Source organism: Amblyraja radiata, chromosome 10 (genome assembly GCF_010909765.2).
Source record: "Amblyraja radiata isolate CabotCenter1 chromosome 10, sAmbRad1.1.pri, whole genome shotgun sequence".
NCBI classification, from domain to species: domain Eukaryota; kingdom Metazoa; phylum Chordata; class Chondrichthyes; order Rajiformes; family Rajidae; genus Amblyraja; species Amblyraja radiata.
This window is the reverse complement of record NC_045965.1, coordinates 21,379,951-21,406,816: the sequence shown is the minus strand read 5'-3', so window position 1 is coordinate 21,406,816 and position 26,866 is coordinate 21,379,951. Positions and strand designations below refer to the sequence as shown.

Sequence of the window (26,866 nt, the reverse complement as noted above, 5' to 3'; positions counted from 1 at the left end):
CTCTAAAAGTACCAGCGGTGAACAGCCAAATCTGGGGACACATTGGGGCAACCATCCGGCACCACGAGCTAAAGCTGCAGCGGATACTCCGACTATTGACAGCAGGCATCACTTCGTATGCTCGTTTTCTATAAACAACACCGAGATGACCACCAATCAACAGGATACACTCGCGTTGTTGTGTAACACGCAGTTTGAAATTAATAATCTGCGGAAAGAAATCATCAAACCTGCCATCAATCCTCGATTTGCCGGGCTGTGTAAAACACCAGCCGATGAGCCAGACAGGCAGCTCTTCGGGAATGACCGAGGCCTCAAGAACTCAAGGCCTCATGAAGGCAGGGTATAAAACGAGCAAACTGAAAACACACACCACCAAGTGGCAGCACCCTGCCGCATCCACCAGTAAACATCCGCCATTCAACACTGGTGAAAGCTCGGGGTCCGCTTACTTTCACCGTAAGTCTTTTTTAGACCAGGGCCCAGAGCGGACCCCATGGAAAATGCGCCAACCCCCAACAAACACGCCACATCAGACACCTCGCAAGCCTCGTCCGACCAAAGGGAATCAGAGGAAATACCCGTAACCATGGAGGTAGGTGGGTCTGGTTCCTATCAACCTTTTGGAGGTGGAGGCTTAATACTAACAGGAGGTAGATTGCACCAGTTTAAAGCAGCATGGGAGTCTATCACGAGTGATCAGTATATACTCAATGGCATTAGTGGATACAAAATACAGTTTATATCAGGTAACTTGCCACCAGTTCAGCATTTACCCCAAAGGGTATTCTCCCTCTCAGTAAAAGAGAGACGAGAAGGACAAGTTGAACTGATGAGACTAGTTACAAAGGGTATCATTGAAAAAGCAAAACATGAACCCTTGGAATTTGAAAAAGGGTATTTCTCCCTCCGTCAAAGAGAAACGTGAGGGACAAGCTGAACTGGTGAGACTTATCACAAAGGGGGTCATCGAAAAGACCAAACATGAACCTTTGGAATTTGTATCGAATATATTCACTAAAACCAAAAAAGAAGGTGGCTGTCGCATCATCATTGACTTAACATCACTAAACAAATTTGTTAAGTATATACATTTCAAAATGGAGACATATGTTACTGCTAAACAACTGAATTCCAAAGGACACTTCATGGCAAGCATTTATCTTAAAGATGCTTACTATCTAGTACCCATATACAAGGATCATCGCAGATACCTAAAATTTATCTGGATGGTACAATGCATTGCCCTATGGGCTAACTTCAGCCCCAAGATTATTCACCAAAATATTGAACCCAGCCATGGCAATACTAAGAAAACAAAAACATATTGTCATGGCATATCTGGATGATATTCTGATAGTAGGGAAAATGATGGAATTGGCTGTGGCAGCAGTATCAGCTACAAAACAGCTCCTCGAAACTCTGGGGTTCGTCCTACATCCAGATAAATCTAAGTTGAAGCCATCCACTATCATGGACTACCTGGGTTTCACAATTAACTCAGTCCAGATGACTGTTACCTTGCCAAAGGCAAAAATGGTTGAATTAGCACAATCATGCAACAATTTAATGGTCAACGAGCGACCAACTATTCGACAAGTAGCAAGAGTAATTGGGGAAATGGTAGCAACATTTCCGGCTACACAATTCGGACCTTTGCACTATCAAAACATTTACAGAGAGCAAAGGTACAGGCAATAAAACGACATACAGGTCACTATGATCGTGTCATGAACTTACCCACTGAAGCAATATCAGAGCTACAGTGGTGGGCAGAAAACGTTTGGCATAGTTTCAGCCCTATCTTTATCACTAACCCTACTTTAGTTACTCAAACAGATGCCAGTGCTCAAGGCTGGGGAGCGACTAACTCCATATCCAGCACAGGTGGTAGATGGACTAACCTAGAGTCATCATTACTACTTACACTGGGCATTAACTATCTAGAGATGTTGGGCGCCTTTTATGGTTTAAAAGCATATGTATCTAATATGCAGCACTTGCATGTTCGGTTACAAATTGATAAATACTACGGTGATGGCTTATATTAACCATATGGGTGGCATAAAATCATTATCATGCGACAAATTGGTCAACATGATTTGGCAATGTTGTGTCGAAAGACATATTTGGCTATCAGCTACTTACCTACCAGGTAAGCTAAACACCCATGCCATGAGAAAATTAAACGCCTGGGTTGCAAGTTTAAATTGACCTTACCTGGAACTGGGATTGTCCAAACAAACCATCACCACCATGTCGGCATCCCTTCGAACATCCACCAAGAGGCAGTACTTAACCAGCATCAAAAAAGGGAGAAGTACTGCCAGGAAACAGGGACAACATACGCAACAACTACAGCCACCAACATACTGGAGTTCCTGGCCTATCTACACCACGATGTAGGGATCAGCTACAGTGCCATCAACACAGCGCAGAGTGCTCTTTCTGCTTATCTCAAACCAGCGCCAGGACAACAGACGATGGGATCCCATCCACTGGTGGTAAAACTGATGAAGGGCATTTACAATATCAAGCCCTAAGCCCAGGTATACCCATATTTGGGATATCAGTGTGGTCCTGACATATCTCAGGGAATGGCCACCAGCCAGATCCCCCGGCCTCGAGCAAGCTACACTAAAGACGCTCATGTTGATGGCACTTGTATCCGCTCAGAGGGTCCAGTCACTACACCTATTGCGACTGGACAACATGATCACAGCTCCAGACCAGATCTGTCGTTATCCAGCGACTGATCAAACAGAGCAGACCAGGGACACCTAATCCAGTCGTGGCTTACCCACCAGAACCACGGTTATGTGCCATGACCCACCTACTATCCTACATAGACACAACCAAAATATTCGAGGGAGATGAAAAGCCTTGTGGGTCAGTCACAAAAACCTTATGGTCGGGTGACGAGCCAAACCATTGCGAGATGGCTCAAGCAGGTGCGAGAAACTGCTGGGATAAACACTAACATGTACAAATTTTATTCCACCAGGACAGCATCCATGTCGACGGCTAAAGAATGGTCATGCCTATAGACCACATCCTGGCTACAGCAGGATGGTGGGGGGGGGGGGTAAAAGACCGTTCAGAAATTTTATAATAAGCCGTTGGCAAAACCTGGTTTATTTGCAGTAAAGATTTACGAACTGCAAATATTTAATTTAAGCCCAGGGGAGCAACTTAATTCTTTGTTGTTATTGTTTAAAAAATACCATTGTGTTTTTCTACAAATAGACTCATTGGTTGATTACGATAACACTTCCTCCCTCAAGAACTTCGGCAGTGAGTGAAATGAAACTGTTACACGGTTTGAAATCACAGAGCTTTGAAATCTTCACGTAGTCACTCACGTGACTCCGAAGTAAAATAGTAAGATTAAACGAGAACTTACCAGTTTGAAGTTTGATCTGTATTTTATGAGGAGTTACGATGAGGGATTACGTGCCCTCCGCTCCCACCCTCATTATATGGATCAAACTAATAAATTGATGTCTCCTTATCTTTACTATGTTTACTTCAAATAACTGTGTCTATCTGTGATTCCACACCGCTGCTTGGAAGTATGCCGCGCCTGCGCACTGAGCGGGTTCTTCACGTAATCCCTCATCGTAACTCCTCACGGAGGCAGATCCAATTGTGGCATTTAAGCGCCTTTGGATAGGAACATGGATATGCAGGGACTGGAGGGATATGGTTCATGTACAGACAGATAAGAGTTTGTCTTGGCATCACGTATGGCACAAAAAATCTAGGGGGCCTGAGGGGCTGTTCCTGTGCCCTATGTTTTATTTGTGGATAGTTTGCAAACTTAAAACGCAACTTGCTGCACTTTTGTCATGTATAAAACGAACGGTAGGTCTATGTATTTGAAATGGATATTCAGGATTTGTAACTAGAAGGAAATAATGTGTAAATAATTTGATCTCCAGTTTGAAACCAACTCCTTAATGTGATAATCTAATAAACTACCGGCTTTGTACGCCCTAATGTTAATATTAACGTTACATGTATGGATAGACATACGGGATTATATCACAATACAGAAATAAAGGTATTTTCACTAATTCTAAACTTTGGTTATTTCATTCGTTGTAATTTATTCTGTAGGCACTTTTGATGAGCCTTTGTGCAACATCAGCGCAGATATTTTTTTTACCTCCAATATCTTTACCAATGACTTTCAAAAGCAAATTCCCATTTTGACTTATCGGGAAGGACAAAAGAATTGAGGAGTAAATAGGATATGCTATGAGTCTGCTGACTGTAAGCATCACCACTCATACTTATAAAGTAAAAAAACACTTTAGTTGATCATTAATGGCACTGGCATCTCTTCTCAATGGACGCAGGTTCATCAGTCACACCAGATCAGTAAGTGAAAGATCTCCTGTTATATTGCCAGAAGCAGTTTTATTAGAGTGTGAGCTCAGATCAACTCCATAAATAAAAATATAGTACAATGTTTAAGATCTTGTTTTTGCCTGATTGTCTACACCTATCAAATGGCTAGTTTCTATGAAGTATCATATATACACCTGGTAACTAACAGTGATGGCCAACATATGACTCAGAATTGGAATGAACAGAAAGATTTATAGATCAGATGTTCAAAGGTTCAAAGGTTCAAAGGTTATTTTATTGGTCACATACACCTAGGTGTAGTGAAATGCTTCTTGCCAATGCAGCACATAAAGAAAGAATACAGACATAACAGCAATAAATAATTTAAACATACAAACATCCCCCCACAATGGTTCCCATTATGAGGGAAGGCACAATGTCCAGTCCCCATCCTATGTCCACCCATAGTCGGGCCTATTGAGGCCTCCACCGTTCCCTTTACGGAGGCCCGATGTTCCAGGCCGTTCTCGCCGGGTAATGGTGCTCCGGCGTCGGGAGAATCCTCTCAGCGGCTAGGGACACCTGGAACGGCCGCTTCCCTTACCGGAGACCGCAGCTTCTGAAGCCAACAAGGCTGCGCCGGTTGGAGCTCCACTACTGGCGATCTCGTCGCGAGATCCTAGGCTCCCGGTGAAAAGTTCAGCGCCGCCGCCCGCAGCTGGCCGCTCCACAGTCCCGCAGCTCTGCGATGTTTTTATCGGCAGTCTTCAGCTCACCGAAGCTCCAGCGCGGCGACCCGGGCAAGGCATTGCCCGCTCCACAATAGCGCTCCAGCGCTGTGCCGCCGCCGCCGAAGCCGAGGTTCTGGCCGGTCCCCTCAGGAAACGCCGCTCCAGGCCCGCTGGTAGGCCGCGAGGACGGGTCGACGGTGCAGCCCGGAGAAAAGCTGCCTCTCCGACCAGGTAGGGACCCTGAAAAGTTGTTTCCCCCCCCACCCCCCACATAAAAAAGACTAGAGCTCCAGAAACAAACACTAAAACTCATTAAAAATTAAAAAAAAGAGTGAAAAAACGAACAGCTGCAGGCTGGGCAGCCATACCACACAGGACGGCGCCCATGTGTGACTGGAGTGGGGGATTGGGAATGTGTAGGAAGGAACTGCAGATGCTGGTTTACACCAAAGATAGACACAAAATCCTGGAGTAACTCAACAGTACAGACAGCATCTCTGGAGAGAAAGAATGGGTGATGTTTCGGGTCGAGACCCTTCTTGAGTGCCTGAAGCATTTTGTGCCTATCTTCGGGGGATTGGAAGCACAGGCTAGGTAGGCGGCTAGGAGTTAGTCACAAAGTGTGTGTGTTCATGTGCACAGATGGGTGTACAGCCATGCAAACTCAGATAGATGCACACACACGCACATTTGCCCTATGTCCATGGCTAATAATCACAGTGAGTGGCAGTTGTTTCCCCCTTACCGTTCACTCTGCAACCAATGAATTGAACTAACTCCACACTGGCCTAGGAGTCACAGTCATTTATCCTCTAAAATGTACACCATAACTGGTATCCAGCCTCCACCATAACCGAATGTCAACTGAATTGAAAATTACTGGATTTAGGGCCTAAGTGAAAAGGTACGGGATTTTTTTAGTGTGGAATCTACCGAAAGCAGTTGAGATTCACTGAGAAATTCTTCTTCAGATCAGAGTTTAGAGTTAGAGATATGACATTGAAAGAGATCCTTTGGCCCACTGAGTCCATGCTGACCATCAATCACCTGTTCACGTACATTCTATGTTATCCCACTTTCTCATCCACTCCCCACACATTACGGGCAATTCTACAGAGGCCAATTGACCTCTGGTGGGAGGAAACAGAAGCACTCAAAGAAAACCTACATGGTCACAGGGAGAGCGTGCAAACTCCACAAATACAGCATCCAACGTTATGATCTAACCTAGATCTCTGGTGCTATGAGGCAGCAGTTCTACCAGCTGCGCCACTACACTGCCCAGTTCTGAACTGGTCATTTACTGGAAATCTAAATGTTGCTTTTCTCTCCAGAGATGCTGCTGAATTTCCATTTTCGTTTTACACTTCCTGAAATTTGCAGTATTAGTGTGGTTTTCCAGCACTGAAATGTCCAAAACTTCAAATGTAACTGCAGACTGGGAGGGCTGATTCATTTGCAAGGATACCATGATAATAATAATAATAATAAATTTTATTTAATGGGCGCCTTTCAGACATCTCAAGGACACCTTACATAGTAATCGGAACATATAATCGGAATATAACAAGTAATAAAGACATCACAGAGACACAAATTAAAAACAGAATTCAATCCAAAAACAGAAAATCAAAAACACAGTGTGAAGAGGGAGCAGTGGCAGCCAAAGCGCGCCAGCGTCCACTCTCTCTTCACGGCAGCCATCTTGGACACAGACCTACAGGACTACAATTAGACAATCATCCCCCACAGTGGATAGCACATAAGTAACTGGAAACAAGTATTTTGCATTCACTACAAGCAATTTAAAAGCACATAATGCAATTAATAAACTCTCATGCTATTGCAATATCACATGCCAAGTCCTATTTAACGTCCAAAAGAACAACAGCTTACTGATAAACCTAATTATCAGAGCATTGGGTTGATAAGATCTGTACTGACTGCACCAATATGCTTTCCAGTAAACTACTCCAGCAATAATAAATGATCTTCGTTAAGTCTATTGCAATTTCGCAGTTGACTTCATATCCATACATCGCAACTGCAAACTTTGATCAGAATACCCCAAGAAATACCACTAAGAAAAGCAAAGTGTAGGATCTCGTACCAAAATCAGATGGTTTAGTGAGTTAATTGAGAATTGTGCTCCGTTCTCAATGCCTGCCATCATCTTGCATCTTCAACATGTTATTGAGATGGAGTACAGGAAGTATGCATCCTGCTGTTTCAGTGGACAGATTTTCATCTCCATAATTTGTGCTAAATTCAAATCCAGGTTCTGCATTGAAACAGCAGCATTAAAACTATCACCGATAATGATCTTTGCAGATTGTGCATTAAATATTAAATCACAATGCTTTAAACATTTTTTAAAAACTCAACATAATATTTTAATTCACTTTGTTTTATAATGATGTAATGATTTTGTAATGTTCGCACCAAATCATCATTTCAGTCGACTCTCTCACCTCCTCTAACTTCCCAAACATTGACAAACAGGAAAGGTCTGCTCACAATGAATCAGACTTCAGACACAGAGGACAAAACACCGGATACGAAAGGAAATGTTTCTTTTCCTCTTTTCCTTATAAAGGAGGCCAAGTTATATCAATCATTTTATTTTTTTCTGGTGGAAACACACTCCTCATAGTAATTAGCTTAATCAATTAATTGAAATTATTGCTTAAATTTTCCTATCCTGAGAAGCAATTAAAAGTAAATCTATGTGTTTTTTTAAAATTCCAGATGGTATAATGGTAGTCTGAAATTCTTGAAGAGAAGGGTTATTTTTCAAAGCCAGCTTTTATGTTTCACTGACAGAACAGGATACAGGATAGTACACCCATCTGTAGGGAGAAAAACACACTGAGCTAGATTTTCCTGCTCTGGTGACGTAAAGTTGTTGTAATGGAGCCTTAAATCAAAGATCGTCAACAGCAGCTGACAGGAATAATGAACACCTCAGCTGTGACAATTATTGTAGCAGGAAGTCGCAACAGTGACTCAGCTCAAGAAAAATGCTTCTGGGGGGATAGATTCTTCTGCCGCCACAAACATGACAATCATTCACCCAGGTGAGTTATGAAAATATCAAAAGGTTTTATGGGCAAGTTCACTAATCCAGGTCATGTTGGTTGTGGGTGCAAATGGACATATTTGTTCAGCAACACTTCTCTGATTTTGCAACAATTAGGCATGTACATGGATAGGGTAGGTTTAGAGGGACATGGGCCAAAAGCAGGCAGGTGGGATTAGTGTAGAAGGGGCATGTTGGTCGGTGTGGGCAAGAAGGGAGGGAGGGCCTCTTTCCAAACTGGATGGCTCTATGACTCTATTTCTATTAGCTGCAGAAATGACCTTAATAAAAATTGCAGTCAAACAAAATACATAATTTTTAGAATTGATCTAATCAAAATAGCTTTCACAATCCAGTCAGAAGCAATTATAGAGTTAAAAATGATTATGTCAGTGAATAAAAATGGCAACTTTATGAAATACTTTAGAAAGAGTTGCCGAAGAGATAACTCTATTCCAAGATTGGTTTAATGGAGTCAGCAGCATCAACAATAGACAATAGGTGCAGGAGTAGGCCATTCGGCCCTTCGAGCCAGCACCGCCATTCACTGTGATCATGGCTGATCATCCACAATCAGTACTCCATTCCTGCCTTCTCCCCATATCCCTTGACTCCACTCTTTAAGAGCTCTATCTCTCTTGAAAGCATCCAGAGAATGGGCCTCCACTGCCCACTGAGGCAGAGAAGTCCACAGATTCACAACTCTCAGGGTGAAAACGTTTTTCCTCATCTCTGTTCTAAATGGCCTACCCCTTATTCTTACTCAACATGCGCGAGTTCCAACTTACAAAATAAATGATAGAAGTGACTGTCTTTGGTCTCGATCCAAAAAGAGTCAAAGGGTTTAGGTTTTGTCAGCCCACAAAGAAAACCAAATTGACGTAATATAAAACATTATTCTGCCTGCGGCATCATTTCAATTTCAGAATTTTTGATTTGCATTTGGAACTAATTCAGCACTTTTGCAACCATAAGTAATTTATTCTGACCTTCCCTTTACCACATGCAGATGATTTCAAAATGACAAATTTTACTACAAGCACCACCCTGCCATCAATGAACATGTAATTTAAAACTACAAAGTAAAACAGTCACAGATGTTAAAACCATTTGCACAGGTTTTGACAAAATACAGGAGTACACGCCTAACATTCAAAAACAGGCATGGTAATTCTGGCATGTTATTGATAAATTCATTGCAATGTGGACAGCATAAAAAAAAATGGGTTGCTTGATGCCTTCTATGATTGCTGCATGAAGCTTTCACTTTAAATTGACAGCATGCAATAATGAGGCATCCATTATCCTTTGTGCCAGTGCAACTTAAAAGCAGATTACTCCTTTCCAAGGAAATAAATAAATGTGAGGATTAAAACTAGCTTTGCAGCTAAAATAGAGTTGTCTGCTAACAGCACTCATCGAGCACGCTGACTCCCTGAGAAAAACAATGAGACGCTGAGGAAAATTAGTTTGTTCACTTGGAAGAACTAGTAAATAAGATAATGCAGCCTCAAGGACATTTAGTGATAAGACAAGACAAACCTTTCTTCCCAGAGATATCTGAGATTTAGGACGACTAAATAACTCCTAGTTCCCACACCTAGTTTAAAAAACAAAGTTGACTGTTGTTTGCAGACTAGGGAGTGCGCTCCCATTAGGGAGTACACCCCTTACTCGAGGCGGATTGAGTATGTAAGTGCATGCTGCGAGTGAGCTCACAGTCAGCATTGAGTCAGCAACACACCAGACAGGGAGCTGGAATGGTGCCAGGACCCTTGACTTCTCTAGACCAGGTTGCTATTAAAGTGGCCCACAGTGTGCAGTGGAAAGATGTGAGACTCGCTGTTTTAGTTTTGTTATTGTTTTATTGTTGTTTTAATAAAAGCTTACATTTTTTCAATTTTACGTGATTGAAGTGTTTTTTCTCCATCATAGATCCAAATTCTGGTAACCTGCTTGTACCATTACAAGGAGTCAAAGGAAGAATTTAGAAATTGATTCAAAATCATACACTTGTTCCTTGGCTGAACACAGTACCACCAATATTTTCTGACTTGGTGTGGTAGGACTTGGTAAACAGGCCCTACGGCCCACCGAGTCCACACCGACCAGCGATCCTGGCACATTTACACTATCCTACACACACTAGGGACAATTTACACTTATACCAAGCCAATTAACATATAAACCTGTATGTCTTTGGAGTGTGGGAGGAAACTGAAGAACACGGAGAAAACCCACGCCGTCACGGGGAGAACGTACAAACTCCTTCCAGACAGCACCCCTAGTCAGGATCAAACCTGGATCTCTGGCGCTGCAAGACAGCAACTCTACCATGCCACCCAAGGTGGTAGGAGTGCAACATTCTGTTTCTCCAATATGTTTGGAGGGATGGTGGTGGGGTGGGGAAAGTGGAAAAGGTTGAGGGTTGATGGGGAGGGGATGCCTTACAGTGGATGCTGAAGATGCTTTCAGAACAGACAACAGAGCAGATCAATAGCAGGAGAGTGGCACAAGAACATGGCCATAGTGCAGAACAAAGTATAACAACTTCATACAAATTGTTAAAGTGAGTCTATCTTCAAAGAGCACATATTTCTAGCAAAACCTTCTAGCTGTCACTGGTTTAATTCACTAGACCACATCACTACTTACCACTAATCTCTGTCGCTTGGTGGTCAACCTTACAATTCATGTGGTTTTCCACCTGCACACACACACACAGGGTTATTGCTCCCACAGCTCAAGGCCAGCCACAACACATGTTGCAAGTCAATCAACGATTAACAAAATCGATGATTGAATGATACTTTATTGTCACATGAACCTAGGTACAGTGGAATTCTTTGTTTTAACAATCCATTAAATTCATACAGACAACTTCACCTAGGCATTACACAAAGAGTTGCCATGTTTCTGGCACCAACAAAGTTTCAAAAGTTCATAGTACGGTCTTCTCTATTTTTTAAAGGTTTTTAATTAAATTGCTTAAAGTTTGTATAAAGTTTGTTTAATTAAATGTTTATTGCAGCCCCTCGTCATCAGATTTACTTATGCTGTGATGTTACTCTACTTTTTTTCTTCTTTGCCACTCATAGACTCAGTTTCTCACTGCCCCGACTCCCTTTTTAAAATAACACTACTTAGTGTTCCGACTGTGTTACAAATTTGAGTTAAAATGCACATTTTCTGGGCTTTGTTTTATTTTTGTGCTGTTGAACACAGACGCATGTGATGGTCAATGGACTATGTGGACATTGTTGAATGGGGATGTGGGGAATGCTTCAATCCTCATACTAACTTGGCTGCCCAAAATGCTGTATGTGTGCTGACAAACCTGCTCCAGATAAAGAGGTAATGGCTGATATATCACAAATTATCATGGGTGCAGGAATTCTAACTGCGGCCTGGATAATGGACATTTCCCTGCATGATGGATTGTCTGCAATCATTGATTTGGTGCCCACTGAGGGATTGCAAGTGATTTCAGGAAAATGGCTGAATTACAAATAAAATGCATTTGCCAGCAAAAATGTCTCCAATAGCGGGAATGTGGGGAAAACTATTTGATAATTTTTCTGCAAAATGGACAGGGAAAATTAATGATTATCCTGGTGCCATGTCATTATAGAGGCCAAGGTTGTTTAGCTGGCAGAAGCTGAGAGTGAAGAAATGTGAAACAATTTTAATTGGATGAGGAGGAGTGCCAAAATAAGTATACTGTCTTCGCAGACATCTGTCTGTTGTAGATTGGTCTTGTTTATACTGTAGATTTTTAAACCATTTCAAGATATCAACAACTTAAATTCCATAACTGCCCTGGTGGCACTTGAGCTTAAGATCTTTGCTTTTTTTCAGTCCTGGACTCTGGGTTAGTAGATTAGTAATATAATCACAGTGGCCTCCATAGGTGTTGGTGTAAAGAAGGATCTGGACAAGAGTTTCTAAGTTTCACAAAAATAATAATTGCTACTGCAATTGAAAAACTGGGGGGTTGCCCTGAAAACGGCTGCTGGATACCTTCATGAACTGCATGCATGATATAGTTGGCATTTTTTGCAATTCAAAATTTTAACTCAAAATTCTGCTGGTGAGCAATTGGAGAATTACCATATAGTCTTACCACTGCAAATATTTTTAAAGTCATAGAGTGATACAGTGTGGAAACAGGCCCTTTGGCGCAACTTGCCCACACCGGTCAACATGTCCCAGCTACACTAGTCCCACCTGCCTGTGCTTGGTCCATATCCCTCCAAATTGTCCTATCCATGTACCTGTCTAACTGTTTCTTAAACGTTGGGATAGTCCCAGCCTCAACTACCTCCTCTGGCAGCTTGTTCCATACACCCACCACCCTTTGTGTGAAAAAGTTACCCCTCAGATTCCTATTAAATCTTTTCCCCTTCACCTTGAACCTATGTTCTCTGGTCCTCGATTCCCCTACTCTGGGCAAGAGATTATGTGCATCTACCCGATCTATTCCTCTCATGATTTTATAAGAACACCCATCACCCTCCTGCGCTCCAAGGAATAAAGACCCAGCCTACTCAACCTCTCCCTATAACTCAAACCCCCCAATCCTGGCAACATTCTCATAGATCTTCTCTGAACCCTTTCAAGCTTGACAATATCTTTCCTATAAAATGGTACCCAGAACTGAACACAGTACTCTAAATGCGGTCTCACTAATGTCTTATACAACTGCAACATGACCTCCCAACTTTTATACTGTGTGTTGAAGTCAGGAACTACAAAAAAAAAACATTTGCTCAATCAGTCACAAGCACAATTGCCAGAAGTACAAACAGGTATTGAATTCATCCACTAACATTCAGATGGTTGCATTCAAAATGAAATTAAAATAATGCAAATATTGCATGGTACCATTTCCAATTATGAATGCCGGGCATCAGTGATGCTCGGGGATTCCTAACAATCCTTGCTCAAACTATGAAGCGTTATTTAAAACACAGAGGGCTGTGGATCAGAACCATCAGCAGTATCACTTGCAGTATCACTTGAACATAAACATGACTTGCCACTATTTTCAGGGCAGTGAGGGAAACATGGAATCTGAGTCCAAGTTGGTTATAACATAATAAGTTCTGTCTGCAAACACCAGATCAAGAATCATCCAAACCTCCTTGGTTAATATGGCTATTTGAATCTGTGTGGACAAAAACAAATCCTATCCAACCACATCCCACATCCCAAAACAAATCCATATCCCTAATACATTACAGAACATCAAATAATGATTCAGATATTCTTCCAAATATCTTTTTAATGTAAAGGGTGTTTACTCTCTATCTTCCTTGCAGACAATGCATTTCAGACTCTCACCAAACTCTGGGTGCAAAGATTTTTCCTCAGTTTCTATCTATTTTTTTGACTAATGTTCCTGATCGTTGCTTTTCCTATCTGTTTGGTCCAGGTCTCTTGGAATTCTGAATTTACCAGTAACATTTCTCCTATTCTTCCTTGTATCCCAACCTCAGCCGAGTCTATCATTCTTTGTTTCAAAAACCCTTCAATCTCATCCATGTTTTCTCATGTGCCATCAAACCTCATGTATAAAGCGCCAACCAGAATTGTAAGCAATGTTCTTTCCAAGCAACATTAATCTTAGTTCACCTGACAATATCATTTCTGAAGTCAGAGTTTCATAAGGTAGCTAAACAATGAATTTCACCAGTTTCCGGCAAATCAATGGACAGAATGTTAAATGCAGCAAACAGCACAATGTCGGACCAGAGACAATAATTGTGCACCATCAGCATTTCATTCATAAGAGGGAGCTTTGGAGTACATTTCATAGTACAGTCTTGTTTGCAATTTATACGTATAAATATGAATTGAGAATCATCATTAGTTTGTATATGACTTTTAAGAAAGAATTTAGCACCTGTTAGGCTGATTCTTGTAAGAGGCGGTTGACTTGTTGCAGGGGATCTTCTATGGAAAGAGAAAGGAAACTAATTAGACTATTCCCAATATCAACCTTACAGTCATTGGCCTCCTCCACCTCCAGAGTGAGGCCACACACAAACTGGAGGAACAGCATCTCATGTTCTGCTTCCGTAGCTTACAACCCAACAGATTGAACAGTATGAACATTCTCCAATTGCAAGAAATACCGCCCCTCAGCCACCCCCTCTCATACACACCCCTGTTCCAACCACCTCAAGCCAGTGTGCACAAATTTCTCTCTCCATGTCCCACCAGGCCAGTTACCATGCTGCTCTCCCACCTATGTATGCTCATCTCCCATCCCCTTTTATCCCATGTTTTTTGCCCTATCCACTGGCCCCTTCCACCCATGTACCTCCCTCTGACTTTACATTTCAGTCTTCCTCTTTCTTCCTTATCTGATACTCTTTTGCCTCCTTTTCACCTCTAGTCTTTGTCACTTGGTCCACCCATCAGCCAATCACCCGACTCACCTGTATCCCCCTATCATTTTTCCAGGCTTTGTACCACCATGTCTCTTTATTCTCGCCCCCCCCCCACTCCAAACAGTCTGAATAATGGTCCTGACCCAAAGTATTATTTGACCATTCCCTCCACAGATGCCGCCTGACCCACTGACTTCCTTCAGCACTTTGTTTTCCCCTTAACTTTCTTTCAATGCAATAATGAAACATGAAGAAACAATACCCAGTTACTAAAGGCAGATTAAAACAATTAATGAAAATGTCAAACAGGTAAAACTAATTTTATGACAAAATGATTATAATACATTAATTCTGAAATTCATTTAAAAATATTTTCTTATGTTTTCTCAAGTTACATTCCTGTAGGTATGAGTAATGGACAAAATAATGCATTTTTATTTAGATATGTAGAGTGACTATAAAAGATTTGAAGAGTAGGCACACCACCTGCGACATAAAATTCATGAACAATGGATCAGTGAAATTACTATCTCTAGCCCTACAGTAATGTTTAATATTTTGCTGCATTCTCTTGGCATTGAGACATATTGCCAATAAGCGATGTAAACAATGAGAATCATACTCCGCAGTTGGCAGGGAGCGAAGATTTCCATCCTAATGATTTAGATGGATTTTGAATCTAGGGCAGGGATTCACTTACTAGGACTTGGGAATCATAGAATGGCCAAATGGCTTCCATCCATCAAATCTATACTGGACCTATGTGAATACAATCCAGCTTTCCACTTACACACACACTCCTGTGAGCCCTGCAAATTCTTTCCTTCAGATACTTATCCAGCTCACTTTCAAATGTTGCAATTGAATCTGTCTCCACAACTACCCCTGGTAGCACATTCCAGACATCATTTGCTACATAAAGTTTTCACATGTCACTTTTGGTTCTTTTGCCAATCACTTCCATTCTATATGCCCTGACTCGTGCGTGACCCTGTCCCCATATTTTCTTACAGCATACTGGCCAGACATTTCACTGGTATGTGGGAGGAAATCAGAGCACACAGCGGAAACCACAATGGAACACGCATGCACAGGGAACATGCAAACTCTACGGAGATAGCACCAAAGGTCTCGAGAGAACTTGGGCTGCCAGAACTTTACGGCAGCAATTCTACTATTCTACTGAGCCGTCGATGGGAACAGTTTCTCTCTATCTACTCTGTCTGGATTTAAATATCTCAGCCTTAAATATCCTGGCAGGGATCTGACAGTCAGACTTCTGAACTCTCTTTGATAGCTGTGGCACTCTAACATTGCTGCCAAGGTTGGCAGCAAAATCCTGGCAGTTCTGCCACTTGATGACTGCAGTTGCATTAGGAGAGAAAATAACAGGGGCAGAAATGTTCTAAACACTGGAACACTGTTAGATTTTCAAGGGAGAAGGCATAAAAAGAAAGCTAATTAAAGGCTGATAGTAAGGGTGAGGACTTCACAGGCTACGGAATACATCATTTTCCACCTTTACTCAATTTCCCACTGCTACATTTTCCTGATTAATTAACAGGCTCCCCTCATTTTCATGTGCTCTAGTTCAAACTGTCACCTGCCTTGATCGTCCTATCTTCAACTGCACAGGCATGAAACATAGAAACATAGAAAATAGGTGCAGGAGTAGGCCATTCGACCCTTCGAGCCAGCACCACCATTCAATATGATTATGGCTGATCATCCAAAATCAGTACCCCATTCCTGCTTTCTCCCCATATCCCTTGATTCAGTTAGCCCTAAGAGCTCTGTCTAACTCTCTCTTGAAAACATCAAATGCTTGACCTCCACTGCCTTCTGTGGCAGAGAATTCCACAGATTCCCAACTCTCTGGGTGAAAAGGTATTTCCTCATCTCGGTCCTAAATGGCCAACCCCTTATTCTTACACTGTGACCACTGGCTCTGGTCTCCCCCAACATGGGGAACATTTTTCCTGCATCTAGCCTGTCCAATCCCTGAAGAATTGTATATGTTTCAAAAAGATACCCTCTCATCCTTCTAAATTCCAGTGAATATAAGCCCAGTCGATCCATTAACTCGCAGATAATGACTGAATTTATTCCCACCCCATTTGAAAGACCAGATAACACCTGGCCCTTGTACCTCAGTTACATTGTTCTGATGATACCACTTCCCATAACAGTGCTTTGGACATATCCTTCTTTCTCCTCAACCAAGCCAGTTCCATTTCCTGACCTGTTCTCAGCCTTCCCTCTTCCCCCTAAAACCATGAGAATTCTCTTGGGCCCTTGACCCATCATGGGCCTCCATAATCAATGGGCCATCCACTACTATTTCTGCCATCTTTTGTATTTCAAAGAGATCACTATTTCACAAGACTGCAGTGCTCTCCTCAGTCATCACAAACATTCCTCAACATTTTCACATGGAATTCAGGAGATCCAAAACTAACCCTTTCATTTCTTCCATCCCACCCTGTAGGATCCCACACATGCTTTCCAGGTGAAGCAATTATTTATTTGTTTATCTTACAAATTAGTATACTGCATTTGGTACTCTCACTGTGGTCTCTCCACTAAATAAAAACTGGACAACTGTTTTAACGAACATCTGTTTCAGTCACCTATTATTTTACCTGTTTTAGTGACAGGTGGGAAAGTACCCATTTAGACATTATTGCTGCAGGCATTGTTGTTTCGGGGCAGAGTTGATGAATCATCTGATCTTCTCATTTTAATTCATTGTATATCAAAATTTCACAATTGTGCCATGTGTTTGTAAACACGACTGAAGTAAATTATGATCAGATGGGTAAAACCAATAAATACAATCATTATGCCCCGAGTCTGTAGATTACTGGATTAGGCAGTGAGGGAGTGCTAGGGTCTCCAACACTCCAGTGGGACGTACATTTAAAACAGTTTCAAATGTTATTGAATCATGGCATAAGAGGCTATTTTGCCCGTTGTCTGTGCCTGCTCGCTACCAGAACATCTCTCTTCTTCCACTCAACAGACCTTTCTCCACAGACCAAGTTTTTTTCCCCATGCATTCGACCAGTTCCCTCTTGAAGGCCACAATAAATTCCACTACACATCCGCAGGCAGTGCATTCGAGATTCTAAACAGGCTGCGTAAAAATGTTTGTCCTCTTTCAACCTTAGAATAGTATGGGCAGCAGGCATTTGTTGTAATTTATTTGCTGAGGTGTCTTATACCTTCCAGAAAGCTAAGCGTTCTCTAGGGAGACTTCAACTTTTATAGGATTTAATGATTTATCCTATGCTGGTTATTTATCAACAGCCACATTATTTCAGAGCATTGACGCACAAAAGGGCCTGTCCCACTTACGCGACCTTTTCGGCGACTGCGGCACCCGTCATAGGTCGTTACAGGTCGGCGAAAATTTTCAACATGTTGAAAATCCAGCGGCGACCAGAACAAGGTACGACTCTTTGGGCGACTACTCACGACCATACAGGCTTCACCCCGCGACATGTCGCCAGGGTGTCGCCTGTATGGTTATGAGCTGTCTCCTCAGTCACTCAAAGAGTCGGAGCGTCTTTCTGGTCACCGTTGAATTTTCAACATGTTGAAAGTTTTCGCCGACCTGACACGACTTATGACGGGTGCCGGTACTCGCCGAAAAAGTCGCATAAGTGGGACAGGCCCTTTAGCCTTTCCTGAGGTAACTCATTCCATCCCTTATTTGACACTAACCAGCTTTCTCCATCATATTCTGAAAATCAATCACTGTCAACCTAAGTATGTGAACTAAGCAGGACATTTATGCACATATGCAATTGGATAGAGTGAACCAAACAGCAGTATGTTAGCAGTCCCCCAGGTGTCAAAGTAACTCCTATATTACTTGCATAACATAATTTCATGCAGTTAGAATATATATCTTACAAATTGGTGACAAGGATGTAAAGGAAGGATCCTGCAAAAAAAAAACAAGGGCAGACCTTGCGTGAAATAAGACGCATCTGCAACATGATCCAATAACAGTGTGATGTGCTGGCAGTATAGTTGGGCATAATGCTGCTAATCTTGAGTTATTGTGAACAAGTGTGGGCCTGCAAAAGGATACTGGTCGAACCTGCCTGAGACGTTTAGAACACTGCAGATTGAAAGGCTCCGAAGCAAATATCAGCACAATTGTACAGAGAATAAAGTCACAAGGACAGCCGACAGAGTGATGTCAGGTGTGTGCATGTACGCATCGTAAGAGTTCTCACAAGGCCCTGCAGTGTGAGAATCACATTAAAAAGACATTATGATTAGTTTTAAAAAATCAGACGATGCAGTCAATAAATTAAAAAGACCCTGAAATGTGAAGAATTTTGTGTGTTCTAGTTTGACAACGTCAGTCTTGGCAGGAAGAGCATCAGATGATGATGGCAATATGGCCACTCAGACTCAGGCAGGTTTCAGTGGCAATCTTGATGTACGTTCCTGGATGACCTCCGGGTGGCGCCGGCAAAGGCTGCCTCACCAACAGTCTGTCTGTCCTTTCTTCTGTTTTGTTATTTTTAAGTATGTGTTAAAGAGTATATTTTAGTGTTCCTTGATTTGTTTTATGTGGGGGGGGGGGGGGGCTGGGGGAAACTTTTTTCAATCTCTTACCTCGACGGAAATGCGATTTTTTTCCGTATTGTTTCTCCGTCCCCACTGCGACCTAACATCGTGGAGTGGCGCAGCCTTTCCTGGAGACTGCCCCGGTGCATTAACCGTGGGCGCGGCACGGACTTACCATCGTGGAACTTGCGATCCCTTTGCCGGGGATCGACTGTGGAGAGCTCCATCCACGGGCCTGTGGACTTTAACATCATGGAGCTAGCGGTCCCTGGTTAGAGACCGATTTGGGAGTTCCAAGCTGCAGAGAGTTTCAACTGTCCCTACGTGGGAGTTTCGATCACCCCGACGCGAGGGCTTCGGATCGCCAGCTGCAGTAACTTTTTGATCGCCCCGACTGCGGATGCTTCGACAGCCCCGATAGCGGGAGAATAAAGAGGGAGAAGATTGGGCTTTATTACCTTCCATCACAGTGAGAAATGTGGGGAACTGCTGTGGTGGATGTTTATGTTAACTTTTATTTTATGTGGCTGTGTGTCTTGTTGCTTTTCACTTAATATGCCTGTATGGTAACTTAAATTTCACTGTAGCTTAATTGGTACATGTGACAATAAACTGACCTTGAAACCTTGAAACCTTGATCTGTGGACGTCAACAAATACTTTCTTCAGCTCTACAGCTGTGCGGCAGAGAGCGTATTGACTGATTGCATTGTGGCCTGGTTTGGCAACTCAAACACCCAGGAAAGAAGGAGATTCTAAAACGTGGTGAACACTGCCCGGTCCATCACAGGTAATTACCTCCAAACCATAGAAGGGATGTATAGGAGGTACTACCAGAAAAAGGAAGCTAGCCTCATTAAATATCGTAGTTATTAATTTATGACATTTTTGTTTATTACATATTATCCACATGTATTGTATTAAGCTGTTGCATATGAATTTCATTGTTCTGTTGTCGGTGCATATGACAATTAAATACTCTTGACACTTTTGAATAAAAGGCAACACTAATTAAATTGAACACAGAAAAACGGGATAGGGCACTATTACAACACAAGACCATTATGGACTGGTTGGGTCTGTTTTTGTGCTGTACTTTCCACATTGTTCCTGTAACCTTTCAGTTTATACGTCATAACATATAGAAATATTTTGCAGTGCAAATAACAGTAGACGTTGACGATAATGGTGAGAAGGTTCCTGTACAAACAGTGTAATACAGGAGTGCACCAAAGCTTTTCTGTTCATTTAGATAGGTTCAGAAATGTCCGAAAATCTTTGAAATCTTTGGAAATTTTAGAGCTGTTAAAACCTGAAGCTAGCAATCATGGGATAGGTGAAACTGTCAACAAGTCTCATTGAAAGAGTTGTTCCCGCATTGCAACAAAGACATCTTCTTGCATTTGGCACTGATTGCACTGTTTTTAAAAATAATAATCAATGAGAAAATCCATTCAAAGTTATGATACACAGGACCTCTATTTTAGGTTATAATAGGTTATCTATTTTAACCTCTTATGAAATTGCATAGAGGATGCTAAAGAATTTTATCCAATGCAAGGTCCAAATTCAACAACATTTTAAATTTTTGACAGGGGTGCAGACTAGGATCTGATTCTTGATTCTGAATATTTGATTTTTTTCAGGCAGAATCAGAAGATTTGGGCAAGACAGATTAAATTGTGGAAGAACTGAATTGAGGAAGTGTTAGATTAAGATAAAGAAAAAGATTTCTACAATCAGAATCAAAGTTCAGCACAAAAATGCACCCTTTTGGCCCACCTGAAAGACAATCCAGGTTCACCAGGCGGTACGCGTGGACAAGCACCTGTTTGACCATGTGGTGAGTACAAGATAAAATGGAACCAGGCACCTGACAATGACTGTACTGACGTTACAACATCTATTAGAAGAGTTGGTAGGAGTCAAAGTTATTACCAAATTAGGCATGCCAGATGTTCAAAAGAATGTAGACACGGAGAGTCAACAAATTTGACAATTAGAGAGCCTTAAATGCAGCATTATATAAGGGCCTGTATGCGAATACCAAACTACCTTGTGATGTAAAATCATTGCTGTAGATGTTTTAAGCAACAATGAGCAGGAAACTATGAATAGCAGATCGGTGACTTTGCAGTCAAAATGTAATAGCAGCCTCAGGTAATAAAAACAAAAATCCTCAAATTTTAAAAAGACTGCTACATGAACTGCACGTAAATCAATTGGAAGTGTTTATTCGTGCAGAAATAATAATTCTGAAAATGGATTTCAGCCAGAGAAAAATATGGATGCAATTGTGGAGGCAAGGAAAGCGGACAACATTGCAGAATTTGTACAATTCCAAGACACGGCACATTACTTTGCTAGATTTCTGCCAGATTTAGTTTTCGGTACTGATACCTCAACACCCAATTAATGAAGACTGAAGAAAGAAGGAAAATGGAATTGGGTAAAATAATAACAGAAGACATGTATGATTTATTGCCTCAACATGACAACCTGATTAAACATAGAACTTTGAAACAAAATGCAGTTGCAATCGTAATGCTAAAAATAATTAAGCTGTGCAAGGCATGGGGTTCACATTAAAAGTAGTCAATTATTTTTTCTTATTGCAGCAATGGAGATTGCAGAGAAGATAGATAAAGTTTTCATTCTTAAGTACAGGAAAGTATTCTGAAGCAATATATAAACGATTCTACAAGACAAGGGACTACAATGGAACTAAGGCTGGGTATGTGCCTGTTATGTGAGGGAGCAGTTTGGGACTATGATTCTATTAGTTTTAAGCTAATTATGGAAAAAGATAGGACTGGTCCACAAGTTAAAGTAAAAAATTGGACGAGGCTACATTTAATGGCATTAGAAAGGAATTTGTGGAGGTTGATTGGAGGAGGCTATTATCCATCTGGGAAGTGGGAGGCTTTTAAAAGTAAGATGGGAAGAGTTCAAAGCCTAAAGTTTCACATCGTCAAGTCAAGTCAAGAGAGTTTATTGTCATGCGTCCCAGATAGGACAATGAAATTCTTGCTTGCTGCAGTACAACAGAGTATTGTAAGCATAAATACAGAACAGTTCAGTGTGTCTATATAGCATAGACCATATACAGACACACAAATATGGTTGAATGGCAAGTTTGATAGTTTTAAGGAACCCTAGATAACTTGGGATATTGAAGCTTTGTCAGGAAATACATATAGATAATTTTTAGTTTAGTTTAGAGATACAGCGCAGAAAAAGGCCCTTCGGCCCACCGATCCTCGCACACTATCACTATCCTACACACACTAGGAACAATTTACAATTATACCAAGCCAATTAGCCTACAAACCTATACGTCTTTGTTTAGGCAGCGGCGTTCAAGCAAATCCCTTGAAGTATATAAGAGATGTAGAAGTATACTTAAGAAGAAAACTGGCATTAAGGGGACATGAAGTCTCTCTGGTAGAGAAAGTAAAGGAGAATTGTAAGATTCTATGAGTAGAGTAAGAGCAAAAAAGTCATTACGGAGAGAGTAGGCCTCCTTAAGGATCAGTGCATCAATGTGTGCAGCCACAAGATATGAGTGATCTCTTAATTAATACTTTTTGTCTGTACTTACCAGGTAGGAGGACACGAAGGCAAGTGAGTTCAGGGGAGGGAACAGTGATATCTTGAAGCATATTGATATTATGAAAGGTGCTGGCCATCTAGAAACACATGGATAACCCCCTGGTTCCTCATCAGGTGTATTCTAGGACATTGTGGGAAGCAAGGCTAGGACACTGGCAGAAAGTTTTGTATCTTTAACAAAGGATAATAGAAACATAGAAACATAGAAAATAGGTGCAGGAGTAGGCCATTCGGCCCTTCGAGCCTGCACCACCATTCATTATGATCATGGCTGATCATCCAAATCAATATCCCATACCTGCCTTCTCTCCATACCCCCTGATCCCTTTAGCCACAAGGGCCGCATCTAACTTCCTCTTAAATCTAGCCAATGAACAGGCCTCAACTACCTTCTGTGGCAGAGAATTCCACAGATTCACCACTCTCATCTCAGTCCTAAAAGACTTCCCTCTTATCCTTAAACTGTGACCCCTTGTTCTGGACTTCCCCAACATCGGGAATAATCTTCCTGCATCTAGCCTGTCCAACCCCTTAAGAATTTTGTAAGTTTCTATAAGATCCCCCCCCAATCTTCTAAATTCTAGCGTGTGCAAGGTGAGTCTATCCACTCTTTCTTCATATGAAAGTCCTGCCATCCCAGGAATCAGTCTGGCGAACCTTCTCTGTACTCCCTCTATGGCAAGAATGTCTTTCCTCAGATTAGGAGACCAAAACTGTACGCAATACTCCAGGTGTACAATACTCCCTGTACAACTGCAGTAGAACCTCCCTGCTCTTATACTCAAATTGTTTTGCTATGAATGCTAACATACCATTCGCTTTCTTCACTGCCTGCTGCACCTGCATGCCTGCTTTCAATGACTGGTGTACCATGACACCCAGGTCTCGTTGCATCTCCCCTTTTCCTAATTGGCCACCATTCAGATAATAGTCTACTTTCCTGTTTTTGCCACCAAAGTGGATAACCTCACATTTATCCACATTATACTGCATCTGCCATACATTTGCCCACTCACCCAACCTATCCAGGTCACCTTGCAGCCTCCTAACATCCTCCTCACAGCTAACACTGCCCCCCCAGCTTCGTGTCATCTGCAAACTTGGAGATGTTGCCTTCAATTCCCTCATCCAGATCATTAATATATATTGTAAATAGCTGGGGTCCCAGCACTGAGCGTTGCGGTACCCCACTAGTCACTGCCTGCCATTGTGAAAAGGACCCGTTTACTCCTACTCTTTGCTTCCTGTCTGCCAGCCAGTCAGTTCTCTATCCACATCAATACTGAACCCCCAATACCGTGTGCTTTAAGTTTGCATACTAATCTCTTATGTGGGACCTTGTCAAAAGCCTTCTGAAAGTCCAGATATAACACATTCACTTCTACCCTCATTTTACACCCCTCAGTCTCTCTGCTTGTGCAACCATCCCCCTGCCACATTAGTTTAAAATGTAATGTTTATAATGTTATGCATTTATTTGAAAAGGGTTGCAAGGACAAGCTAGAGAACTCCAGGCTGGTGAACCTGACATCAGTGGTGAAAATGTGAGGAGAACTGGTAGAGATTTGAAGAAAAGGGGTAGTTCTGTATTTGGAGAAGTAAGGAGTGATTAGGAAAAGTCAGCATGGCTTTTTGTGCAGGAAATCATATTCCCTCAACAGTAAGTTTATTTTCAAAAGCCGATCAAGAGGACCTATGATGGCAAGGCAGTAGATGTAATGAGGCCTTTGACAAGGCCCCACAGGGCAGGCTAGTCCAGGGGGTTTGAACACACTGGATCTAGGATGAGCTAGCCAGCTGGATGCAAAGTTGGCTTGGTTGAGGAGGCAGAGAGTGATCGTGGAGAGTTTTTTCCCCATATTGAAGGCCTGTAACCAGTGGTGAGCAACAGGGATGAGAGCCGGGTCCTCTGTCAGTTGTCATATATATTAATTATTTTGATGAGAATGCAGGTGGTAAGTCCATATGACACCAATATTAGTGGCATTGTGGACAGTGAAGAAAGTTTCCCCAATGGTTATAGAGGTCCTTGATCAAATGGGAAAGAGGGCAAATGATTGACAGATGGAATTTAAGTCTGAGGAGTCTGAAGTGATGGTGTTTCGGAAGTTAAATCAGGCCAAAATATACACAGTGAATGTCAGGGACCTAGGTAGTGTTGCTGATCAAAGATAACTTGGGGGGTTGGGGGGGGGGGGGGGGGGGGGGGGGGAGTACATAGTTCCCTGCAAGGGGCAATACAGATAGCCAGGGTGTTGAAGAAAGCATACAGCATGCTTACCATGGGATAGAGTACAAGAGCTGGGATGTTATGTGACCATTGTATAAACATTGGTTGTTCAACACTGGGAATATTGTGTGCAATTCTAGTCACTGCTTTGTCGGAAGGACGTGATTAAGCTAGAGAAAGTGCAGAAAAGATTCACATGGATGGTGGGTGGACTGGAAGGTTTGAGTCAAAGAAGAGGTTGCATAGACTGGGATTTTTTTCCCCGAACCAAAAGGGGCTGAGTGGTGACCTAGAGGTTTATATAATGAAGAGGAGCAAAATATAGGGTAGATAGTCAGTCCTTTTCCCAGGGTAGGGGAGACTGGAGGGCATAGGTTTGAGGGGAAAGATTTAGAGAGGATCTGAGAGGGGGGTGGGTATACAAAATGAGCTGGCAGAATTGGTGGTGCAGGCAAGTACTCGCTGAATATTTATAACAAAACATTTGTATAGGTACATGGATAGAAAAGATTTAAAAGGATATGGGCCAATTGCTGGCAAATGGAATTAGCTTAGATAATCATCTTGGTTGGCATAGACGAGTTGCCTGAAGGGCCTGTTTCCATGCTGCACAACTTTATGAATCTATGAAAATGTTTTTAGCATGGACTGAATCACACAGTTGTCCAAATGAAATATATGAAACTATTCTATCACCAACTATATGAGTTGTTGATGGAATAAGGTTATAGTAAATGGAGATGCAGAGCTGTACAGAGACACCAAGCATTGCGGTATCATAAACATGATGGTAACCGCTGGAACTGCTAATAAAAATAATCTTGAAGAACTAGTAGACAGGTGTGCTATCTGCTAAGATTGCAGAGCCACACCACTGAAGATATTATTGCAAACTTGCCAAAAGCCAATTAAACCTTTTCAAAGAGCAGGCAATAATTTTTATCAGAAGATAATTGTTAGTTCATGGCATATAGTCATTTGAAATGGATCAAGATGACATATGTTGGGCCCTCATGATCAATTTTCCAGCATTGTGACTTATCAGACGTTCGTCTTGGATAATGGACATCAGTTCTGTTCGTTTCTAATTTAGCACTTTCTGAAATAAAATGGTATTAAGTGAACATATTATCCTGCATCAAATGGTGTGACAGAGATATCAATGAGCATAGCCAAAGAAACGGTAATGAAACAAGTATTCTCAAGAGTGCTCCCGTTGAACAATAAGACTTTGATTAACAGACATTTGTGCTAAAATGTGGAATAATGCCACATTCTACAATTGATCACACATAAATGCAGAAGACTCAGAAAATGATGGAGCTTAGTTCAACCAAATCCTGAGGTGATCATGGAAGAATAATTGTGGCAGAAACACAATTATTGCTCAAGGCATGAAGATAAATATTTCAAACAAAACGATGTGGTTTGGATATGGACATCACCTGACAATATGATTTTTACTGCTGGGATACTGGAGTGATGGTGGAAGTATGCAGTACAAAGAGATCTTATTAACCTGGGAGACTAAATTGTAAGTCTTTATGTAAATTATTTAATTCCTGTGAGAGAAATATCAGAAAATGTCAAAGGGTAATCAAGATTGTACTTTGGAATGACAATGTGAAATATATTAGACAATTTATATTCTATGTGATTCAAGAAGTAACATCTTCTTCTGGTCAACAAATGAATAAACACCAATGACATTAAATCCTTTAAGAAGATCATAATAGTAAATAATGACATAATGACTCAGTAATAGTAGATATGCCAATATCTGGATAACATGAAGATATGAATTACCCTTTTCAAAAAAGGGGAATTGATTCTGTCAAGTGTGTGACATATTCATGGTGCGCATGCATAGGTGCAGTGTA

General features: G+C 41.6%; 1 protein-coding gene across 2 annotated transcripts in view; it reads right to left on the bottom strand.

The window, feature by feature from the left end:
* Nucleotides 1–26,866, bottom strand: part of pde4b (phosphodiesterase 4B) — a 167,123-nt gene that overhangs the window by 92,624 nt on the left and 47,633 nt on the right. For both annotated transcript variants that reach the window (XM_033028307.1, XM_033028308.1), the window contains one exon: nt 14,069–14,118. In XM_033028307.1, coding sequence (XP_032884198.1) covers nt 14,069–14,118 — 50 coding nt within the window. The remainder of the gene's footprint in view (nt 1–14,068; nt 14,119–26,866) is intronic.